The 21,712-nt window shown below is 41.1% G+C and overlaps 1 protein-coding gene across 1 annotated transcript; it reads left to right on the top strand.

Moving 5' to 3' along the window:
• The first annotated feature begins 121 nt into the window (after window positions 1-121).
• VCPIP1 (valosin containing protein interacting protein 1) lies at window positions 122-13,967 on the top strand. Its single transcript, XM_081873314.1, has 3 exons — window positions 122-4,160; window positions 7,340-7,426; window positions 11,607-13,967. Exons 1-3 carry the CDS (start codon window positions 1,478-1,480, stop codon window positions 12,479-12,481), a joined length of 3,645 nt encoding a protein of 1,214 aa, XP_081729440.1. The 5' UTR covers window positions 122-1,477; the 3' UTR covers window positions 12,482-13,967.
• Window positions 13,968-21,712: the final 7,745 nt, after the last annotated feature.

A 21,712-nucleotide genomic window follows, 5' to 3' on the forward strand; every position in this document is an offset into this window, starting at 1 on the left:
ATTAAGCACTAACATTTAGCATTCTTCTCCATTCAACTTTTACACCACTAGCAATTATTAGAACAGCCCTAATCTCTGAGTACTTTTTGCTTTCTGTTATTTCTGCCTGCAGGTATTCCCCCCTGCCCCCATTCTTAATAGTCTCACACAATCTCATTTCTGGGATATAAATTATATAAAAGGTAAATATGATTGTGCATGATGTGCAAAAAGTGGACAGAGCAAAGTTTTTCTTTCACACATTATACTAGAACCTGGGGCCTTCCAATGAAGCTAAATATTGAAATACTCAGGTCAAACAAAAATAACTACTGCTCACAGCAAATGGCTAAACTATAATCTCACTCCCAGTGGGACTACTGTGTCAGAGGTAGCATGCCTCTGACAAATATATTGTTGGGCAACACAAGTGGGGATAATGTTGATGCACTCTGGTCCTCCCTGAGGCCTTGCCATGACCATCTATATGTGTATAGATTAAATTTTATCAATGTTTAATTGCTTTTTAAATTTCCCCCTATGTTTTCAGAAGTTCATATTTTTATCTGTAAGCCACCTTGAGTCCCATCAAGGAAAAATGCAGGGCATAAACAAATATATAATCATAATAATCTAGCTCGCCACTGTAAGAGCAGAGTGCTAGATGGACCTTTGGCCTGATCTAGAAGGGCTCCCACTAGGGGGAAGAATATGTAGTTATTTCAATTACTCAGACTTAGTATCCATAAGGTATAGCTTGAGGGCTAAGAGAACAGCAAATCCAAGAGGCGACGGGATTAGTTTAGTCGAAAGCTGCAGTCTGATGTACTTGCCCCGGAGAAATACCTATTGATCGCATCGAACTGAGCTACATATGTCACATTAAGCGCCTCAACAACTCTCTCCCTCAACCTACCCCTCGTCAACTCCCTGACGCCATAAACCACGAGAGCAAGTCGTGAAGCATTCTGGGAAATGTAGTCGCTTTCGCGCCCCTGTCTATTTGATCGCGCTCGTCCCTCCGCGACAGAAAACACTACATTTCCCGGTCGTCCTTGTGCAAAAACATCCTTCTTCATGGCTCTCGGTTTTTCCCGTACCGCGTTGCATGTTGGTACCGGTAGTCTTTTAATCACCGGGATCCCTATTCTACAAGACCTGACTTCCTGGGCGGAGGATACTACATTTACCGTGTGCCTCAGCCCGCCGCGCTTGCGCCGTGTGCATGGAAGGAGGGGAGGGGAAAGGCCGTTACGTTGCGGGCAACGGCCAGGGCAGTGAAGCGGCAGTCAGTGTTGGTGCCGGAGGCTTCCGCGTTGACTGTTAGGGCTGGTGCGCCGCGTCAGGACGAAGGGCGGCTTGTGTCAGGCTCCGTCCGTTACGGTGGGGAGGGGAGAGCGGGGCATGAAGCTGTGAGGGGCCGCGAGCCGAAGGGAGCGGGGAAGGAGAGCGGCCGCAGGCAGGCGAGAGGAAGAGGAGGAGGAGGAGGCGCGGAGCGATGTCTCAGCCGCCTCAGCAACATCCGCCTCAGCAGGAGCAGCAGCCGGTGGCCGCGCCGGTCTCGAAGAAGAGGGACCGGAGGATCTTCTCGGGGACTTGCCCGGATCCCAAGTGCCAGGCGCGGCTGTTCTTCCCGGCGCACGGGCCTCTGAGCAGCGGGAGCATCGAGTGCACGGACTGCGGGCAGCGCCATGAGCAGCGGCAACTGCTGGCGGTGGAGGAGGTGACGGACCCGGACTTGGTGCTGCACAACTTGCTGCGGAACGCGCTGCTGGGGGTGAGCGGGGCGGGGCCCCCCAGGAAGAACACCGAGTTGGTGAAAGTCATGGGCCTGTCCAACTACCACTGCAAGCTGCTGTCTCCCATCTTGGCCCGCTATGGCATGGACAAGCAGACGGGCAAGGCCAAGCTCCTGACCGAGATGAACCAGGGGGATATCTTTGACTGCGCTCTTCTGGGCGACCGTGCCTTCCTCATTGAGCCTGAGCATGTCGACACGGTAGGGTATGGCAAAGACCGCTCCGGCAGCCTTCTCTACTTGCACGACACCTTGGAGGATATCAAGAAGGCCAACAACAGCCAGGAGTGCCTCATCCCGGTCCACGTGGATGGGGATGGCCATTGCTTGGTGCACGCAATCTCCCGGGCGCTGGTGGGCAGGGAGCTGTTCTGGCACGCTTTGCGGGAGAATCTCAAGAAGCACTTTAGGGAGAATCTCAGCCGCTACAAAGCTCTCTTTCATGACTTCATTGATGCGGCAGAATGGGAAGACATCATAAACGAATGTGATCCTTTGTTTGTTCCCCCAGAGGGTGTACCAATGGGCCTTCGAAACATCCACATATTTGGACTAGCCAATGTGCTGCACCGGCCCATCATCCTCTTGGATTCCCTGAGCGGAATGCGTAGTTCAGGAGACTACTCTGCCACTTTTCTACCTGGATTGATACCAGAAGAAAAATGCATGGGAAAAGATGGCATGTTGAACAAACCTCTCTGTATTGCCTGGAGTAGTTCTGGCCGTAACCATTATATTCCTCTGGTTGGGATAAAAGGTGCTGCTTTGCCTCAATTGCCTATGAAATTACTTCCTAAAGCTTGGGGAGTACCTCAGGACCTTATTAAAAAATACATCAAATTGGAAGATGATGGTAGTTGTGTGATTGGGGGTGACAGAAGTTTGCAAGACAAATATTTGATGAGGTTGGTTGCTGCCATGGAAGAGGTTTTCATGGATAAGCATGGCATTCATCCCAGTTTAGTAGCTGATGTACATCAGTATTTCTATAGAAGGACTGGTGTAATAGGAGTTCAGCCTGAAGATGTCACAGCAGCTGCTAAAAAGGCAGTGGTGGACAACCGCCTTCACAAGTGTCTCATTTGTGGTGCCCTTTCAGAACTTCATGTTGCTCCTGAGTGGTTGGCTCCTGGAGGGAAACTGTATAATTTGGCAAAAAGTACCCATGGCCAGCTAAGGCCTGATAAAAATTATAGTTTCCCTCTTAACAATTTGGTATGTGCCTATAATCCAGTTAAGGATGTACTTGTACCTGATTATAACTTGAGTAATTTGACTGTCTGTAACTGGTGCCATGGAACATTGGTGCGTCGTGTCAGAAATGATGGTTCTGTTGTGTATTTGGATGGGGACAGAACTAATACCAGATCGACAGGTGGTAAATGTGGTTGTGGATTCAAGCATTATTGGGAAGATAAGGAGTATGACAATCTCCCTGAAGCTTTCCCAATTACTCTAGAGTGGGGTGGGAGAGTGGTGAGAGAGACGGTATACTGGTTTCAGTATGAAAGTGATCCTTCTCTAAACAGCAATGTGTATGATGTTGCAATGAAACTTGTTACCAAGCATTTTCCTGGAGAATTTGGCAGTGAGATTCTTGTCCAGAAAGTTGTCAATACCATTCTACATCAAACAGCCAAAAAGAACCCTGATGATTATACGCCTGTAAACATTGATGGTGCTCATGCCCGAAGAGTTGATGATGTGCAGCAAGGACAAGACTTGGAATCTCAACTTCCAACCAAAATTATTCTTACTGGTCAGAAAACAAAAACATTGCACAGGGAAGAGCTAAATATGAGTAAAACTGAAAGAACTATTCAGCAAAACATTGCAGAACAGGCACCTATAATGCAGAAACGCAAAACAGAAAAATTGAAACAAGCACAAAAAGTGCCACCTAGAACATCTTCCCCAGGTTCTGTTCCTGATGGGCCATCTTCTGCACCTGCTACACCTACAAAGACTCCTTATTCCCCAACATCTACAAAAGAGAAGAAAATACGCATAACAACAAATGATGGGCGGCAGGCCATGCTCACTTTGAAATCCACAACCACATTTCTAGAACTGCAAGAAAGCATCGCTAGAGAATTTAATATTCCTCCCCATTTGCAATGTATTCGAGTTGGCTTTCCTCCCAAAGAGCTTATGCCACCCAAAGAAGGGCAGGAAAATGAACCTGTTCCTCTACTGCATGGTGACAGAGTAACTATAGAGATTCTCAAAGGCAAGGAGGAGAGCAGCCAGACCGCTTCAGTTCACTCGGCCCATGCTGTGAAACTTGATGATGTTGCTGTTGCTAGTAAAATTGCTTCCAAGGAAATCCAAGAACAAATCGACAAGGAAATGTACTCTCTGTGTCTTCTAGCAACATTTATGGGTAAGGAAAACACTTTTTTTCACTTTTCAAAGAGTAGAGATATGTCTCACTCTGAATTTTATAAAGCTAGAAATCCATACATGTTCTGACCAATACAAGTTGGTGTCATAATTCATAGAATCATAGAGTTAGAAAGGATCCCAAGGGTCATCTAGCTCAACCCCCTGCAATGCAGGAATCTTAACACACGGTCGGTCCTCTAATTTGAAACCATACCAAATGCCCTGCTAAGCTTTGGAAATGTGCTAGTAGTTTTATTGCTGCACAACTGTTCCTCCTTTTAAAAATAATGAAACTACTTTTTTTTTTTTTTAAAGTACCTATAACTACTGTTTCAGCCAGGGGTGAGAACTTGTGGCCCTTTAGACTTGCCTCTGCCAACGTGGCCAGTGATGGGAATGATAGTACAGCAACATTTAGAAAACAGCAGATTCCCCAACCTTGGTTTATACTTTTAGGGGCATTTGAAAGCCACTTTTCTCATCTCCCAGCTTTATCTTATGTCTTCATTTGTGTAATGTTGTGCTCTGATAAACGGACTTTTCCCAGTATTTCTAATGTTCCCTCATAAACAAATTTATTATTCTAGTAACTAGCTAGAGTTTTTTTGTGTCTGGATTCTCATTTGCTTCCTCATTTATTTACTTACTTTGCTATAAATACTATACTTAAAGCATATATATGAAGCTGTGAAATATTTACTGCAACACCTCATCTTACTTACTGTCTTAATTTAAAGCATAACAGGGTTTTGGTGAAGTAAAACAAACTTAAAAGTAGAACTGCCTGTCCAGAGAGTGTATATATAATATATGTATTTCTGCTACTCAGCCAGATCTATGAAATATTATATTTTAAGAAACCTTTTAAACCAAATTAATTGGCAGTGTTGCAAATAAAATCAATGTATTGCAGTCTTTGCCATTAACTTGCAGGGTGCATGACATCAAAAGTATTGCTTGGTTTCCAACCAGCTGAGGCATTTTTTTAAAAAGCCCCCCCCCCCCAATATAAAACCCTTGTGATAATTGCAGAATGGCGTAACATTTGCACAGTGTCATGAATGTTTTTGGCACTCGCAGTTGCATTATCTGTGCTGCTTTGAAAATTAGGCTTGTGTGTTAAGGCACTAAAAATAAAATGATGGAAATGACTGTTCAAAAGAAAATGGAAGTTTCTGTGTGTAATTTTATGAACCGAAAGCTTAATAGTAAATTCTTGGAAACGAAACTGAGTAGAAACTATGAAACAAAAGTGAAACTGGCAACTTTACTTCTTTTAACTGAGAACAAACCTTATGAAGTTTTGTGGTCATATGACTTTTGTTATTCAGAGAAAAATATCTCTTCAGCTGTAACCATTTCTTAACAACCACGTCTTTCCTAGTAGTTCTTGTTCTCATCTGAGTATGAAGTATAAAGGTAGTATCTAAAAGAGATTGTGGCTGCATGCATGTCAGGAAGCCTTTTAAGAAAAGAATACAGTGGTACCTTGGTTTAAGAACAGTCCTGTTTACGAATGATTTGGTTTACGAACTCCGCAAAACCGGAAGTAGTGTCCTGGTTTGTGAACTTTACCTCAGTCTAAGAACGGAATCCGAACGGTGGAAGGTCACCGGCAGCGGGAGGCCTCATTAGGGAAAGCGCGCCTCCGTTTAAGAACGGTTTTAGTTTAAGAACGGACTTCCAGAATGGTTTAAGTTCATAAATCGAGGTACCACTGTATTTAGCACTGGAAAAAAAAGTCTGAAACAAAACTGTGGGTTACCTCATATTCATGCAAGGGGGCTGGTTGGGAGGAAACATTGCATGGCAGAAAGGAGATGGGAAGGTAGGCGTTTTAGGATTAAACAAGACAAGCACGCATACTGTGTGAAAAGTAGCCAGGGTGAAGTTTGAACCTTTGTAGCAATTGCCTATTATTTCTATGGGAGAACTCTCTCGTACTTGGAGGCCTGTAACCTTGTTCAAACAAGCATGAATTGTTATTATGAAAAAATGCTCGCTTGACTCTTGGGACTGCATTCTTCAACTCCCCTCTCTCTGCTTGCAAAGAGGAGATTAAAAGTTTTCCCTTTTGAATTAACAACAGTTCCTCATAGTGTTCAAACAGAACATGTAATGGTTCTCTGTCTGTGATTGGCTAAAACAAATAGGATATCAAACCACTTCTTAAAATCCTGGTTTATTAACTGCTACAGTTAGAACAAGCCCCGGTTCTGAGAGTTAAGTTAATGTAGCTTGAGTTTTCCATTAAGATATATTGGCAGAAGGGACGCAGGTGGCGCTGTGGGTAAAACCTCAGCGCCTAGGACTTGCCGATCGCATGGTCGGCAGTTCGAATCCCCGTGGCGGGGTTCGCTCCCGTCGTTTGGTCCCAGCGCCTGCCAACCTAGCAGTTCGAAAGCACCTCCGGGTGCAAGTAGATAAATAGGGACCGCTCACCAGCGGGAAGGTAAACGGCGTTCCGTATGCTGCGCTGGCTCGCCAGATGCAGCTTGTCACACTGGCCACGTGACTCGGAGGTGTCTGCGGACAGCGCTGGCTCCCGGCCTATAGAGTGAGATGAGCGCAGAACCCTAGAGTCTGGCAAGACTGGCCCGTACGGGCAGGGGTACCTTTACCTTTACCTTATATTGGCAGAGTACTGTTCTCTTTCATTGATGCTTAAAATGAAGGTTGTCTTGTATTCCTCCAAGTACCCAAGTACTCCTATACATTCAGTAAAATGTGTGTAGCTAAATGCTGTGTTGCTAATACTTTGTCATGTGTGAAATGCCCTTAGGTTCCCAGGGAAACTAAAAGAGTGACTCCCATTGAGAGGTGATGACTATTCCCCCCCCCTTCTTTCTCTGGACCTTCATATCTCTAGCATGCTTTCCATTTGCCTTCATTGTAATATTGCAAGTGGGACCTGAAAACTTTATCTTTAAATAAAATTTTGTGTGTCTTCACATGTTACAGTATAGCCAAAGTAACACCATCCTGACTCCTCTAGAAGATCGTAGAACTCAGCTGCGGTCTTGATATCTTGGTTATGCTAGAATGTGATAGAAAGTTGTTGGAGGACTTTAGTGACATGCTGGGAACAGGCATTTGTATTTATATATAAATGAAGTTCATATTTTTCTACCAGTTGTAATTATGCTAGTTAACTAACCCTTTTTTTCTGTTCCACAGGAGAAGATGTCTGGTCTTATGCAAAAGGACTTCCTCACTTGTTCCATCAGGGTGGTGTATTCTACAATATAATGAAGAAAACAATGGGTATAATTTCTAACTATGTGCTTGTGTATATCATGCTTTTTAAGAGAAAATTATTGTGAAACCTTGATTTCTTGTACATATGTATACATATAGTGGGGGTGGGGGTGTTGCAACCATGCCATGTGTACCCCAAATGAGAAGGCAAATCAGGGTGATTCAGGACAGACTCTGTTGTTCCCTAGTTTGATTTTGCCATTAACAAGTTGTGTCAAGGCAGATCAGGGAGTTCTCATACTGCAAGTAGCTCTGTTACTTTCGTTTTTCCAGAAAGTTCAATACCATGCACATCTCCTTGCTTGTTTTCTTTTCTCAAAATCGAAACAAAACTGACTGAGGAAACACCCAGAGCTCAAGAGGGGAAATATGGAGAGATGGGAGGATCTTCTGTTTTGCCGGACAAGTCTAGCTTTTAATCACGATTTCACTCCCTCAAAAGGAGAGACCATACATACAATTTGTATGCAATTCTGCGAGAAAATAAAACACTTCCTCTTAAAAAACCTCAACAACTTAAATGTTTCCTGGCACGAAGTCCACTGGTTGGATCTGCCTGAACTTTGGCAAGCTTAATCCACTCTGGATGAGCTCCTTTGCCTGCAAATTATACCCACTTATGTGAAAAGGGGGGGGGGATACAGCTATTTTTTAGATTCCCCTTTATAGTTATGGGAATAAAACAGTTTCATTTTTTATATATATATTTTTTATTCAATTTTCCATCCATAACAAAGAAGACAAAACAATAAAGAACATACAACATAAAACAGTTTCAGGTTTAACGGATTGGATTCGGCCTGAATAGCAAATCAGAATGACACAGAGCAGATCAAACAGAGGAGGATGCTTTAGAATGCTACAGATACAAAGCCACTGATGTGGTTGCGGCACACACTTGCTATAGTAAAGAGAAATGTATATTGCTTCGGGCTTTAAAGGAAATTGACAGAGTGGGTAAAGGTCTGTAAGGCCTTCTAAATTAGTGGTACTGTTGTCACAATTGTTTTCCTTGTCTTCTTGAACTAAATTGTGTGCGCACTCATTTTCTTGATTGAGGAACAAAATCTGTGTTATAAGCCAAAGTCAAGAACTGAAAAGGAGAATGTGATACAATTAATCCTGAAACATAGAGCTTCAATCTAACTAGCTGCATTTGCTGGTGTCATTCTGCAGCAGGTCATTCCACTCCACCCTTTTACTTCTGTAGTTCAGAGAACTTTCCAGAATGACATACAGTGGCTCAGTTTGCACATCGCATTAAGTTAAACCATCGTTTATTTTAAACTATAATGTGAATGAGCAGAATTCCCAGGGCTCTTCTCACCTGCTGCTGCTGTGCCACTGACAAAACAATCTGGAGCCTAGCTTGTCATGTCTTCTGAACATGGGCTCATGGTTTGTTTCCTCCAAACAAGATACAAGTGGTAACTCAAGGTTTATTTTTAGGTTACTACATGTGTTTTGTTTGAAAGAAACAACCTCAGACTTGAGTTCAGAGGATACAAAAAGGCAGGATCTTGATTGTTTTGTCTGCAGCACAGCTATGGAGAAAGACTGCTGCAGGAATTTTTTATCACTATGCACCGGTGCAATGCTTGTTCACTTTACAGTTTAAAGTCTTTGTTTATATTATGCTTTTCCTTTCATCAAGTCAGAGTTGTGACAAAGCCTCAGAATTCATTCTCTGTGTGTATCCACCCCTTTCCACTGCCTTTTATTTTATTTTTTAATTTCCCCCCAAGCCCATAATGCTGAACGCGCATAAATTGCAGGCTTACTATACAATGTAATATGTTAATCAGTGTGCATGCCTATTACACATCTGCAGACACACTTTTGAGGCTGTAATTACCACATGAGTTCAGCGTTTTCTCTGCCCTCAAATTGATCATTTTGTTTTCTATACAAGTTTAATAATAATAATAATAATAATAATAATAATAATAATAATAATAATAAAAAAAAAAATGTTATTTATATCCCTCTCTCCCCAGCCGAAGCCGGGCTCAGAGCGGCTAACAACAGTAAAGATGTTAGAATCCTTTCAGTGTTCCATCTTTTCTGCCAGGCTTGACATTGCGTACTTGAATGAGAACAGGATTGCTTTATTGTTGAAAAAACATTAGATAATTATCTTTGTTCTGACAACTTGTCCCAGTCTGCACTATGACATCTAAAAGTTCATTAAAAGATGCTAATAATAGTCAGTGCCCACTGATTTCCGTTTCGTTTCAGTATTGGCAATTGTACACCTCTAAGCCACTCTCCTTCTTTCTGGTTTTCTACTTTCCTGTGTGCTTTATCTCAGGGGTGGACAAATGGAACCTGCCCACCCTCCATATGTCATTTTGATAGGTGGGTGGATGTCCAACCTGTCAATCACCTGATGCCATAGGATGTCAGGTGATTCAAACTTCCAGCTTCAAGCAGAATCTTATCTCCAGTCTTTGTGCTGTGGTCCAATAGTGTTAAGATCAGAGATAATTTAATTTATTATTAAATTTATTATATTTCTGTGCTGCTTTTTACTCACACATCACAAAGTGGCTTACATACAATAAATAGCAATAACATAATAGAACATCACAATTAAAACATAAATCATATAAAAAAATTAACAAATCATGAGTAAAAGCAACCATCTTCTATAAAACGCTATTAAAAAAACAACTTTAAAAATAGACACAAGCACAACCACAAGATAAAAAAAATGTGTCTGCACTTTGACAATTTACTATAAAAAGCAGGCAAAGGTTTATCTTCAATCTTAGTACTAAGCATCACAGTATTAGGATCTAGGCTTGTAGATAACAAATCTTGCTATTTGATGTCATATACCAATTGACTGACAGTTGGGTGTGGTTTGTCTAAAACGGCCTTGCAGGCCACATTCAGGGGCCTGGCAAGCCTAGTTAAGCCCATGGGCCAGCAGTTCTTCACTGCTGTTAACAGTGTTTCTACCAAATTCTGCCTCCTGCCAACCTAGCAGTTTGAAAGCACGTCAAAGTGCAAGTAGATAAATAGGTACTGCTCCAGCGGGAAGGTAAACGGCGTTTCCGTGCGCTGCTCTGGTTCTCCAGAAGCAGCTTAGTCATGCTGGCCACATGACCCGGAAGCTGTACACTGGCTCCCTCGGCCAGTAAAGCGAGATGAGTGCCGCAACCCCAGAGTCATTCACGACTGGACTTAACAGTCAGGGGTCCCTTTACCTTACCAAATTCTGCCGCTTTGGTTACCTGAGGTACCTGATGACTTGCAGAAGATATTTTGCAATATTAAAATGGAAATAATGGAATGTAATATACATGGCAATCTTTTATTACATTTCAGTGGATGTATCTAAAGACTGCTTTCTCCTGTATAGTCATTATTTAAACTTCAGACTCTTGTTTTTCTTACAAATGTGCTCTAAATCAGAAGAGCAGGTAACGATTGTATCTAGTGTAGGGACAAATGTATAATTGACCTATGCAGACTATCTGATTACATTTGAATAGTTCCAATTCAAGTTTTTCAACCTTTTGCTGAAGATAATGAGAGAGTACTAAAGAGAAAGGATAAAAGTATTTACTGCTTAAGTCTTTTGTTATGGCGTTTACTGCCCAAACAAGCCTGCCTTTTAATGTCACTTTTAAAAATCTGCTCTATAGTTCCATTCCAGAGGGCATTTGCTTTTCCAGAACTTGATTTTTGATGTAGCAGTTGTGTGTTTAACTTAAGAAATATATATTTTATCTACCAGTTGTGATGTTTATATGTAACATCCAGGAGCAGGAGCAGTATGCCAATGTGCCATTGGGTAGAGTCTGTTACATTCATGTCCTGCTTCTGGATTTCCTAAAAACATCTGGTTGGCCATTGTGGAAAAAATGATGCAGGATTAGATGGTCCTTTGGGGTCTGACCCAACAGTTCTGCTCTTACGTTTTTGTTTTTTCCTTAGTTTTTGGTTTTTTTTAGTGCTATATGGGTTGTGTCCGAATCAGAGGGTGACTCAATGAAATTAATTGACATGACTGACTAACTAGGTCCAGTAATTTCAGTGGGGCTACACTGAGTTGAACATAGTTGGATACAACCTTTTGTGCTTATAATGTGACCCTGGTATGCTTTGTTATCTGCTTCACAGCCATCATTAAGAAGCAATATATAAACTTAAAAATATCTCTTTCCCCTTTCTATAGGTCTGGCTGATGGTAGGCATTGTACTTTTCCACACTTGCCTGGTAAGACCTTTGTGTACAATGCAGCAGAAGATAGAGTGGAACTTTGTGTGGATGTTGCTGGGCATTTTCCTGTGGGCGCCGATGTTGAAGACTTGGTTAAGGAGGCCCTAAGCCAAGTGCGAGCAGAGGCTTCTTCAAGAAGCCGGGAAGCAAGTCCTTCACATGGACTCCTAAAGTTAGGTAGCGGTGGCGTAGTTAAAAAGAAGTCAGAGCAACTTCACAATATAACAGCGTTTCAAGGGAAAGGCCATTCATTAGGAAGTGCAGCTGGTAGCCAATCACTTCATCAAAGAGCTAGGGAAGCTCCACTGTTAAGAAAGCAAAGCACAAGCACAGACTTCAGTCCAAGTTCTGCTAAATCTGAGTCTTCAGTGTACACAGGTGATTCTGGAAACAGTGAGCTAATACGGATAGCTCCTGGAGTAGGAACCATGAGAGACAGCAGGCAGCTTGATCCTAATTTGATTGAGGCACAACGGAAAAAATTGCAGGAAATGGTTTCTTCGATTCAGGCTTCAATGGACAGACACATGCGGGATCAGAATACAGAGCAGTCGGCGACACAAGACTTCTCTCAAAGGAAACTGGAAGCCGCAAGTTCATCTATTAAAACAAGGAGCCCTCAGACTGGTTTGTCTGAATCCTTTTCTTTATCAAGTGGCAGCGGACATCTGAATGCAGAAACAACTGACAGTAACATGTCAAATGCAGTGGGAACAACATTCTCCACAAGATCAAAAGCACAGAAGGGAAATTCTGTGGAAGAGCCTGAAGAGATGGATAGTCAAGATGCAGAAATCACTAATACATCTGAGCCAATGGATCATTCATGAATAGTTAACAACTGATAAAATACAAGAGATTACTGTGCAAATGTAATGTTTGTTGGCTGGGCCACATAAGATTAGTAATTGAATCTTGTATGTTTCAAAGATTATATCTTACTCATTGCATGATAGCAAGTGTGTGATAGACAATAGCTTTTAATATGCCATTTTGCTGCCCAGGTTAGCTCTCAGTTACCTGTAAATTAGTTATTAGAATATGCACTGGGATGAATATCTGCTGTAGATGTGGGTTCTTTTTTTTTGTAATTTTATTTCTGTTAAAGTCTTAATCCTCCAGCCCATGTGAAATCATTATGTTTCAAAGATTAATATGTGAAAAGAAAATCTGACAAATGTAGTGTGTTGGTTCCAGCATCAAGAGGCATTCCCTTAGATCTGAACACTTTGCATCCATTTAGATTTTCAGGTTTCTCAAAAACCCACGTATATTTATTGAGATCTCTTTAAAAGTTGTACATTTAAAGAATGATAGGGCAAAGTGCTATATAGTATAAGATGAATCTAAAGCAAAGGTGATGCAGCAATGCATGGCAGACTGAGCCAGCACAGCTTTTTCATTGCCCTGTTGGCTAGTGATTGCATGTTTAATTTTGAGCTGGTAAAGTACCATCGTGTGCTTTACATTGCAAAGGCAGTAGTATGCAAGTATTTTAAGAAACTGCAGCAGGCTAATAAGGAATTGCTTTTTGTGCAGGAAGATTTTGAAAAATAACAGTTGGTTATCAGTGCTGGCTATTAACACTTTCTAAGCATGTTGGATTAATGGAATTTAACAGAAGTTTCATCAGATTTTCAGCGATATAGTAACAGTTTCTTTTTGACTCCCTGAAATGGGAAATCCTTAGTGTTTCACTTTTATGCAAGTCTTCATGCATCACTTTGATTAAACTGTCATCCACTTAAACAGCATATTCATCAGATCTACAGTGCTATTTTTTACTAAGCAGCCATAGTATTTGCTCCGTAAAGATAGAATATTTATCTTGATACTGATGTTGCACTTTTGCCTCTTTGCTTATTTCTATTTTATGTGCATTATTACTGCTTCATCTAATGAAAATAAACTTGAAACAGTAAACGACTTATAATACAGAAGAGATACTGAAAAGAAATCTGAAGTACTTAGCTATTGAAGCCAGTGTTTACTCAACATGCAAGTTTTACCTGGTCCACAAATACTAAGTTTGTATTAATGTTTATATTCTGAAAATATGCTCACACTTTCTGCAGTTATAATCACACAGGAAACCTCTAAGCAATGCTATGATAAAATGTCCCAAGTAAGGGAAGGTTTATTTTTTATATGGGAAATTAACCGAAGGTAAAACTGCCTTGGTTCATTCAACTATATTAATCCATTCAAACACCCTTTTTGCTTTTCTCATTCAGGGACTAAATCTTTTGTTATTTCATGCACTGCTTATATATAAAACATACAGATACAACTTTCATAAATAAATGATTTCAAATATATAGTTTTGCTGCTTAATTTGGTCAAGAAATGAAATATGTGATGTAAATAGGGAATTCTAAAATTGATCATGCCACACAGAACAGGATGCTTGAGGCGGAATATAAAAAACCACTGTAACTTCTAACAAACGCACAACCAGACTTGTGGCCATGGCCCAAAGTGTTTTCCATTTGCAAGGGATTGTGCAGGGGTGGGTGATATTGGACTTTCTGGCACAGCAATATCCCATGCCCCAGTTTAAAAGGTAGCTTTTAATATATTATGAGATGGCTTGTGAGACAAACCAGAATGTAACTACTCTTTCTCTGACCATATGGATATCTGCACTGGATATCTAAATCCTGAAAATTCAGTTAACATCTCTGGCTTCTATCACACAAGCTTGGGAATTCCAGTATTTTTGGAAATATTTTTGTGGGGGATTTATAGCACAGAGCTACGGTTCCCAGGATTCTTTGGATGAGAATCATGGCCACTGTTAGCTTAAAATTGGCTTGGATTATAGGGTTGATAAACAGCCTGGTGGTTTGATATTTTTCTTCTTAGCTTGGAAATACTTTGGTGGTTTTTCATTGTGTGCAAAGGAGGATAATTGTCAACATCCTTTACGCAAAATGCATGTATAAATGAGCAAGAGCTGTAAAGTTGGGAAGGCATGGGTGATTTTATAATTTAATGTGGTGTGAACTAAGAGTTAAGTACATCTTTTCTGTTCCTTGTAGAATTCCTTTCTCTTGAGGAATTGTGTTATGACTCTTCATTTTTCCCTACTCAGAAAATAAAAATACAAAGTTATTCACTTTGTATTCTTGCCCTTGTGTGATGTGTTGAAAAGATGTTTGCAATGCTCTGTTTGTAAAATGAAAATAGTAAAGGATTAGGACAGGGCTGAGAAACCTGTGACCTTCTAGATGCCATTCAACTTAATCCACCCCAGCCAGCATGGCCAATATTCATGGAAGGCCACAGGTTTTCCCATCCTGGCTTAGGAGTGTTATGGAAAAAATATGCTGTAGCTGTATGTTGGGGAAGCATTAACATTTAATTTTTTATGTTGCAAGTGTGCAATGTAGACTTATCTCCATCAAAGTTAATGGGATTAATGTGCACAAATAAATGGTGGTCTCATTCACTTTGATGACACATAGTTGCCACTAACGTGATATATTTCACTTAGTGAGCTTAAGCACATGCAACTAGTTATAGGATTGCAGCTTCAGCGAGTGATTGAGAGTCCTCTATAAAATGAATTTATGGAAAACCTCAGATGTGGCAAGGGGATGCCTGAAGTGCATTTCCTTTAGACATTTCAAAATTCTGTCTCTTATTATTCACCAACCGTCAGGCTTTCTTATGTGTGTGGGTCTAAAATTTGACAGTTGAAAGGCCATGGTTTTCTTTCAAACACTGTTAAGTCGGTCAAAAAAGCTTGTTCTTGAACAGCAAGTTTAATGTATATATAAAAATATGAATGGGAAGTGGGAATACAGTAGTAGCACAGCAGCACCAATACACTGGTTTACTTAGGAGGGAGTAAATTCTGTACAATCAGAGAAGAAGAATGAAGAAAGTGCATTCTAGAAATTTCTGGAATTGCTGCATACTGATTTGCTTTCCATTAGTAGTATTTTAGTGGGTATACAAGGTGCACTTACTACATTACTGTTCTATATTTCTCTCGAGAGTCAACCCTTGGATATTTCAGCTTTAAAAACTTACCGTAATTATTTCACAACTGAAAAAATGGCTTGCTCACTTAATTTCACTTTTGAATGTTTGTTGTAGTATACTTCTACCCAGCTAAAAATAAAGTAGCAAGGTGTAACAAAAGTTTCTGATTTTTAAAAATAATATTTGATCTTTCCCCTTCTTTGCTTATATAATGTGTTCCTCTCATTTAGCTTTAAATAATCTACATTTTCAGTTGAAATTGACTTGTTATAGGGGCAGTATTTAGTTGCTGTGTTTATGGTCCAGACATGACGTCTATTCTCTGCTTTAGTAAAGATTACAATAGACCATTGCTGCAGCTGTATACTAACTGTTATAGAAAGGATGTACTGTATTTTCCAAAACCAAAAGGGCTTTTTTCTGAAGGGACAAATTTGAGTATATCTGCATAGTGGAGGACTTTGATGACTGCTCTTCCCTGTGCCCATGCAACCCACCTAGATTTCATATAAGTCCAATGTGTGTGAATTATCCCCGATTTCCACCAATTCTAGTGGAACTCAATTATGTGTATGCTTAGAATTCAGATCTAAGCTACTTTTTCTTTGGGTCAGTTTGACATGCTGGATGCTAATCAGACTGTCACAACCTCAGTTTGGGGACTGACATTCCAGCAAAAAGCTTTGTTCAATATATACTTGTGAATATCCCATAGTATTTTAAAGTGTTGCATTTAAAATACTTTAAGGCAGCATTCCAACTTTGCCCCTATGATTGTAGTAAAGTTAAAAGACTGAACAGTGATTCGTATTTTTAGATTTTATTTTAATGAAGGTTATTGCCAGGAAGAGAAATAGTGCACTTTTGGAAGTAATTGAGTAAAAAAAAATGTATAAATAAGCATTAGTACTGTATATATTTAGGAAACCTTTGAAAACAGCAAGTGCTTTACAAATTGAATACAATTAGAATAGCAAAGATACCATGTTCACAATGCTGGCTGTTCAGCACACTCAGATTTTATTTGTGATTGCTGTACTAATTTTTTTTTTTTTTAATCTGTATTGTATCAATAGTGTATTATAACAGTGTACTATATTACACTTTATTGTACAGTATTTGGGATTTTCTTTGATTGCTATATTAAAAACATAAGCTAAACAACTTTTTCCTAATTTCTATACCAACATTATTGTTATTAGTACTGTGGGCAAAGGCCAGCTTTTTCTGTCTTTTGTCAGAGCTAGCTGCTATGGCTGGGTGGAAGTGAGCCACACGTGAGCAGCAACCCAGGTTTTCACCTGAACAGATCTGCAAGCTGTGCTTCCATAATTGTGTCCATGAATTAATTTTTTTAAATCATATTTCATTTGTCGCCATCTGGGTCCCAAAGCAGCTTAACAAAATGAAAGCATACAAAATATTAAAAACCTACATTACACATCTGATATTAAAACTGCAAAAAACAGCATTAACGGTGCAAAGGCCTGGACTAAAATATTTTAACCAGGCATCCAGAACATACTGGGGATAGTGCCTGCCTAATTTATAGTGGGAGTAAATTCTGTAGAGTTAGATGCGATTCATCACTTCCCATACCTTGAGTGCTTGCGACTTCTGGAATTTTAATTTTATTTTTTATTGACCACATGAGAGGTCAAATGTTGGTGTAGCCAGTATGTTTTAATGATTATATCACAGGATTGCAAGCAGAAGAGCAAATGTAAATAAGGCTGATGGCACCTATTTTTCAGACTAGTGAATTAAGAGGTGGGAAAGAGACTGTGGAGATTCTGCTTCGAAATATTTATCGGGTTTGTACTCTCGTCCTCCCAGAAATTTGCATGGGGAACTTACAGACTGTATCCATTAATACCTGGCTAGTCTTAAATTTGCTTCACTTCAGAGAAGCATACCTCCAGGAGATTTTCTGGATTACAGGATGTGGGCAAAGGGTCAAGGCGGAATGGCTAGTTCATGAGCTAAAGCTGTATGAGGAACCTGTGGCCCTTCAGAAGTTGCTGGACTGGTTTCCCTCGTTCCTAACCATTGGCCATGCTGGCTACGGCTGATGAGCACTGGAGACCAACACTTGAAGGGTCACTGACAGTAGCAGATGGCATGGTGGTGTGCCACTGTTCACCTGATTCTCTGGGTGCATGTGGTGCAGCTGATAGTGCAACCTAAAGGGGCAAGGAATCCGTGAAATCAGTGAAGTGCAAGTGCACCAGTGGAGCGCTCCAACAGGTATGTTTCCCCTGTATGGACATTGCCATCTCCTGGCCTCTCTACTTCACAGCAAGCAACAGTAAGTAAGCACTGTAGATCAGGTGAGCAGCAGCACCCCATCACAAGGCCTCTCCATGTCACAGTTTTCCCACCCTGAGTTAAAAGGGGTGTGCAGAACAGCCTAGGTGCCTATGTGAAAAGCAGATTAATGAAAAGGGTGTATAGTGTTGTTTTCTTTCTTTGAAGGACAAGTGTTTTACAAGTATCTATAGCAACACTGTTTGGAGTCCTCCTGTGCATGTAGCTGAAACAAAACCGCACCACTCAAACTACGTGAGAGGTACCAGCAGACGTAAGGGGCAACCTTGAGGCAGGCACAAACAATAACAGTGAAACGAACTGGTAGGGGAAATCCCTAAGCAGGGCAGCTGCTACCCCCAACCCCCCCCCCAAACAGCTCAATGCGAGAATGACATGCTGCCACAGAAGGAACTGCCAACCAGGTGAGATAGAATGGAGTGGATGAAACAGAAGGATACAAAATAAATTGTATAGAACTGTCTCATTCTCTGTATAGGTCACTTCCTGGTTCACTTCCTGATCCTTATTTGGAAGAAAATGCATTAATTCAGAGTTGTTAATCTTTGCTTAGCTATAAATATATATCAAAACATTTTCAATTAGGACTAGTCAAGTACTAATGTATAATGAAAACCATTCTAAAAGATTACCTAGTTTAATAATAATAATAATAATAATAATAATACAGAGAATAATCAAAATCTGCTGGGGGACATAAGTAGATAATCATAAATGTCATGATATGGAACACATGACTACAAGCCTGGAAAACTCCCCCCACCCCCCTATCCCAGCCTGCTCTTAGCTGCTAGTAAGTACAGTAAGCTGTTGACAGCTTGTCTAGAATTGCATGGGTGTAATCATTGGGGAGTTGAATCTACAAATGTCATGTGGTGCTGCATTTGGGTGATGTGTTCCAAGTGAATGTGGATGGCTGCACTTAGAGTTGTGCTTCAGTCTCCTTGAAGATACAGTGGTACCTCGGGTAAAGTACTTAATTCATTCCGGAGGTCTGTTCTTAACCTGAAACTGTTCTTAACCTGAAGCACCACTTTAGCTAATGGGGCCTCCTGCTGCCGCCGCGCTGCAAGAACACGATTTCTGTTCTCATCCTGAAGCAAAGTTCTTAATCCGAGGTACTATTTCTGGGTTAGTGGAGTCTGTAACCTGAAGCATATGTAACCTGTAGTGTATGTAACCCAAGGTACCACTGTAACAGAATTCTGCCCAATGCTGCAGCTGAAGTGTTTTGTGGATGTCAGCTGGGCATCCAATTCAGTTGGTTGAGTTGGGCTGCAGTGCCTTATTCATTGCAACGTGAACATAATCCTATGTTTGGCAAGCATAGCCACAGAAAGGCATGTAGAATGCCATGTGAGGAGCCCAGAATGGTTCTTGCAGCATTGGCAAGAATGGAGAGCAGACAACTGCCCCTCGCAGCACATATTGATGGCTGTCCCTGCCTACCTACAATGAGTTAGGTCTTGTTGCCAGAATGTCAGGATGAATTTCCCCTTTCTATAGGTACTAGAATCTGCTTCTTGGAGCCGCAGCCTTGTTAGGGAACACCTTTGAATGTTGCAACATACAGGGAGTTGTAGTTTGCTTGAGTTAGTTGAATCTCTATGACTAGTGCAGTGATTTCTCCATTGGCACAAACTGGCTACCAATTCCATCTGAAAGGCTTGAGAGTGTTGATATTTCCCCACCTCACGCTTACTTGCTGAGGCCTTTCCATAGGTTAGTGGTTTAAATAACATCTTGTCATCCTCGTGCCCCTCTCAGCTGACCATACTGGAAACTCCTCCACCCTATTTATGGAACATGTAACTCATGAGTCTGCATGAAATGTTCAAAAATAGAAATGGTCATAATTAATGAGTTACAATATCCATCTGAGGCTGTATAGCTGTTTCCCCGGCAGGCTTATATGTGTACTGTACTGCAAGCTATCCTGTTAAAATAGGGTTTTGTTTTGTTTTTTGTTTTTTAAAGGCAATGGAATAGAACTTCACAAAATGCATCCTGTTCCATATTCAAAATATTTTGACCTCAACTAGAAACTTTCAGCTTATTGAGCAACATAGTACAGCCTTATCTGTAGTCAGCAGACTTTAAACAGCTGCAGTTCCTCCACTAAATGGATGACTCAGTTGTTGGAAATGTAGAATTAAAATATTGCTAGATTAAAAAAAATGTAGTTGAAATATTGCTAGATCAGAAAAATGTAGTTATCGAGTCTTCGCACAAAGCTGCAAACACTTATTGAAAAGCATTTTGAATGATTCAGTATTCAAACACTTCTAACATCCTGTAAGCAAGCTTCCTCAGTAGACACCTGTTATAGAACTCTTGTGAACTTTTGGACAGTGGCAGTAGTGCATCATGGCAGATCTAATAAGAAATGTAAATTCATATAGGTCTTAAAAACGGGGTTGTTTATTGCACATTGACATGAATCAAAATAGACAGACACATTTAACACTTCAACGGCTGTTAGTTCCATTGCATGGTGCTGATAATGCCAGGGTCATGGGTTCAATGCTTATATGGGCCAACTACATATTCCTGTATTGCAGAGAGATGGACTAAACGATATTGGAGTCCCTTCCAGCCCTACAATTCTGTGAATCCAGGTCAGCAACAGTACATATGTATTGTGTATAGCAGTGTGAGAAAATTAGCTAAATAAAATCACAACTAAACTGATACACCCACAACATACATTCAGAAAGGAGCAAGCACAGAGGGCATGAGAGTGAGAAGGCACACTAGCCATAGGGGTAGCTAGGATTTTTGTTGGGGGGGCAGGCTTTTGTTTCGGGGGGGGGGGGCAGAACCTCAGCTATGTATTTTTTATTGATTTTTATTGATGGGGGGCAGCTGCCCCTCCCTGTCTCTCCTTGGCTACACCCATGACACTAGCTCATTCTTTCCAAATGGGCTCACTTGGCAGACTAGGCCTCAGCTTTGTGCAGCTGAACAGGGAGAATCAGAGAGGCACAGGCACACACACATGGAGATAGGAAGTTCAGAACAGATCTAAAAATACAGTCATACCTAGATAGGAAGAGGAAGAGCAGACGTGGAGGCTATGATTGGAAGGGAAAGGGCCTCTAGAATATAGGAGAGGGAGCAAAGGTTACCATGGCAGCCTCAGTGGACAATAAAACTGGCGCAGGAGAACTGAGTTATGTTGAAGCTCCTGAGTTATGCAGGAAAACAGTTGAGGAAAACAGGGAAGAGGAGTCCTGAAAACAATGGCTTGTTGTCAGCTGGAAGAAGGAGCCTTGCTTCAACAACTACCATGATTTGATTTCAGATTCAGATAATGGGCCCAGAAGGGCACATAGCTGTCAACTTTCAGATTTGAAAATAAGGGATCAGCAGCCTCACCTGTCCCAGGGACAGTCTACGGGATATCTAACAATCCGGGATAGCAGTGGGAAGCAGCAGGAAATGGCACTGGAATAAGGGAATTTCCCGCAAAAAAAAGGAAAGGTTGACATGGAAGGGCACCACATTGTACCAAGGTCACATCCTGTGCATATGACTTGCCAACATCATCTCCATTTGTGTTTTCCTGAATGTCTGGGTAGCACTACGAATTATCCTGGCACTTCAAGGTACAGTTGCCAGCAGTGAGTTGCAGCTTCTCACAACTGAAGCACATCAGAATGTGATCCATGGCGGATGAGAGGCTCCCATCCCTTGTTATCCCATCCATCAAAGAACGGCATTGCTCAAAACCCTCATCTCTC

The sequence above is a fragment of the Podarcis erhardii genome, assembly GCF_964252035.2.
Source record: "Podarcis erhardii genome assembly, chromosome: 8".
NCBI classification, from domain to species: Eukaryota; Metazoa; Chordata; class Lepidosauria; order Squamata; family Lacertidae; genus Podarcis; species Podarcis erhardii.

Bases quoted from the DNA above. Each gene is read 5' to 3' on its own strand.
- VCPIP1 (XM_081873314.1), top strand. From the start codon at position 1,478: ATGTCTCAGCCGCCTCAGCAACATCCGCCTCAGCAGGAGCAGCAGCCG. The intron at 4,161-7,339 runs GTAAGGAAAACA...TCTGTTCCACAG, and splicing joins TCTTCTAGCAACATTTATGG to GAGAAGATGTCTGGTCTTAT. The intron at 7,427-11,606 runs GTATAATTTCTA...CCCTTTCTATAG, and splicing joins TATAATGAAGAAAACAATGG to GTCTGGCTGATGGTAGGCAT.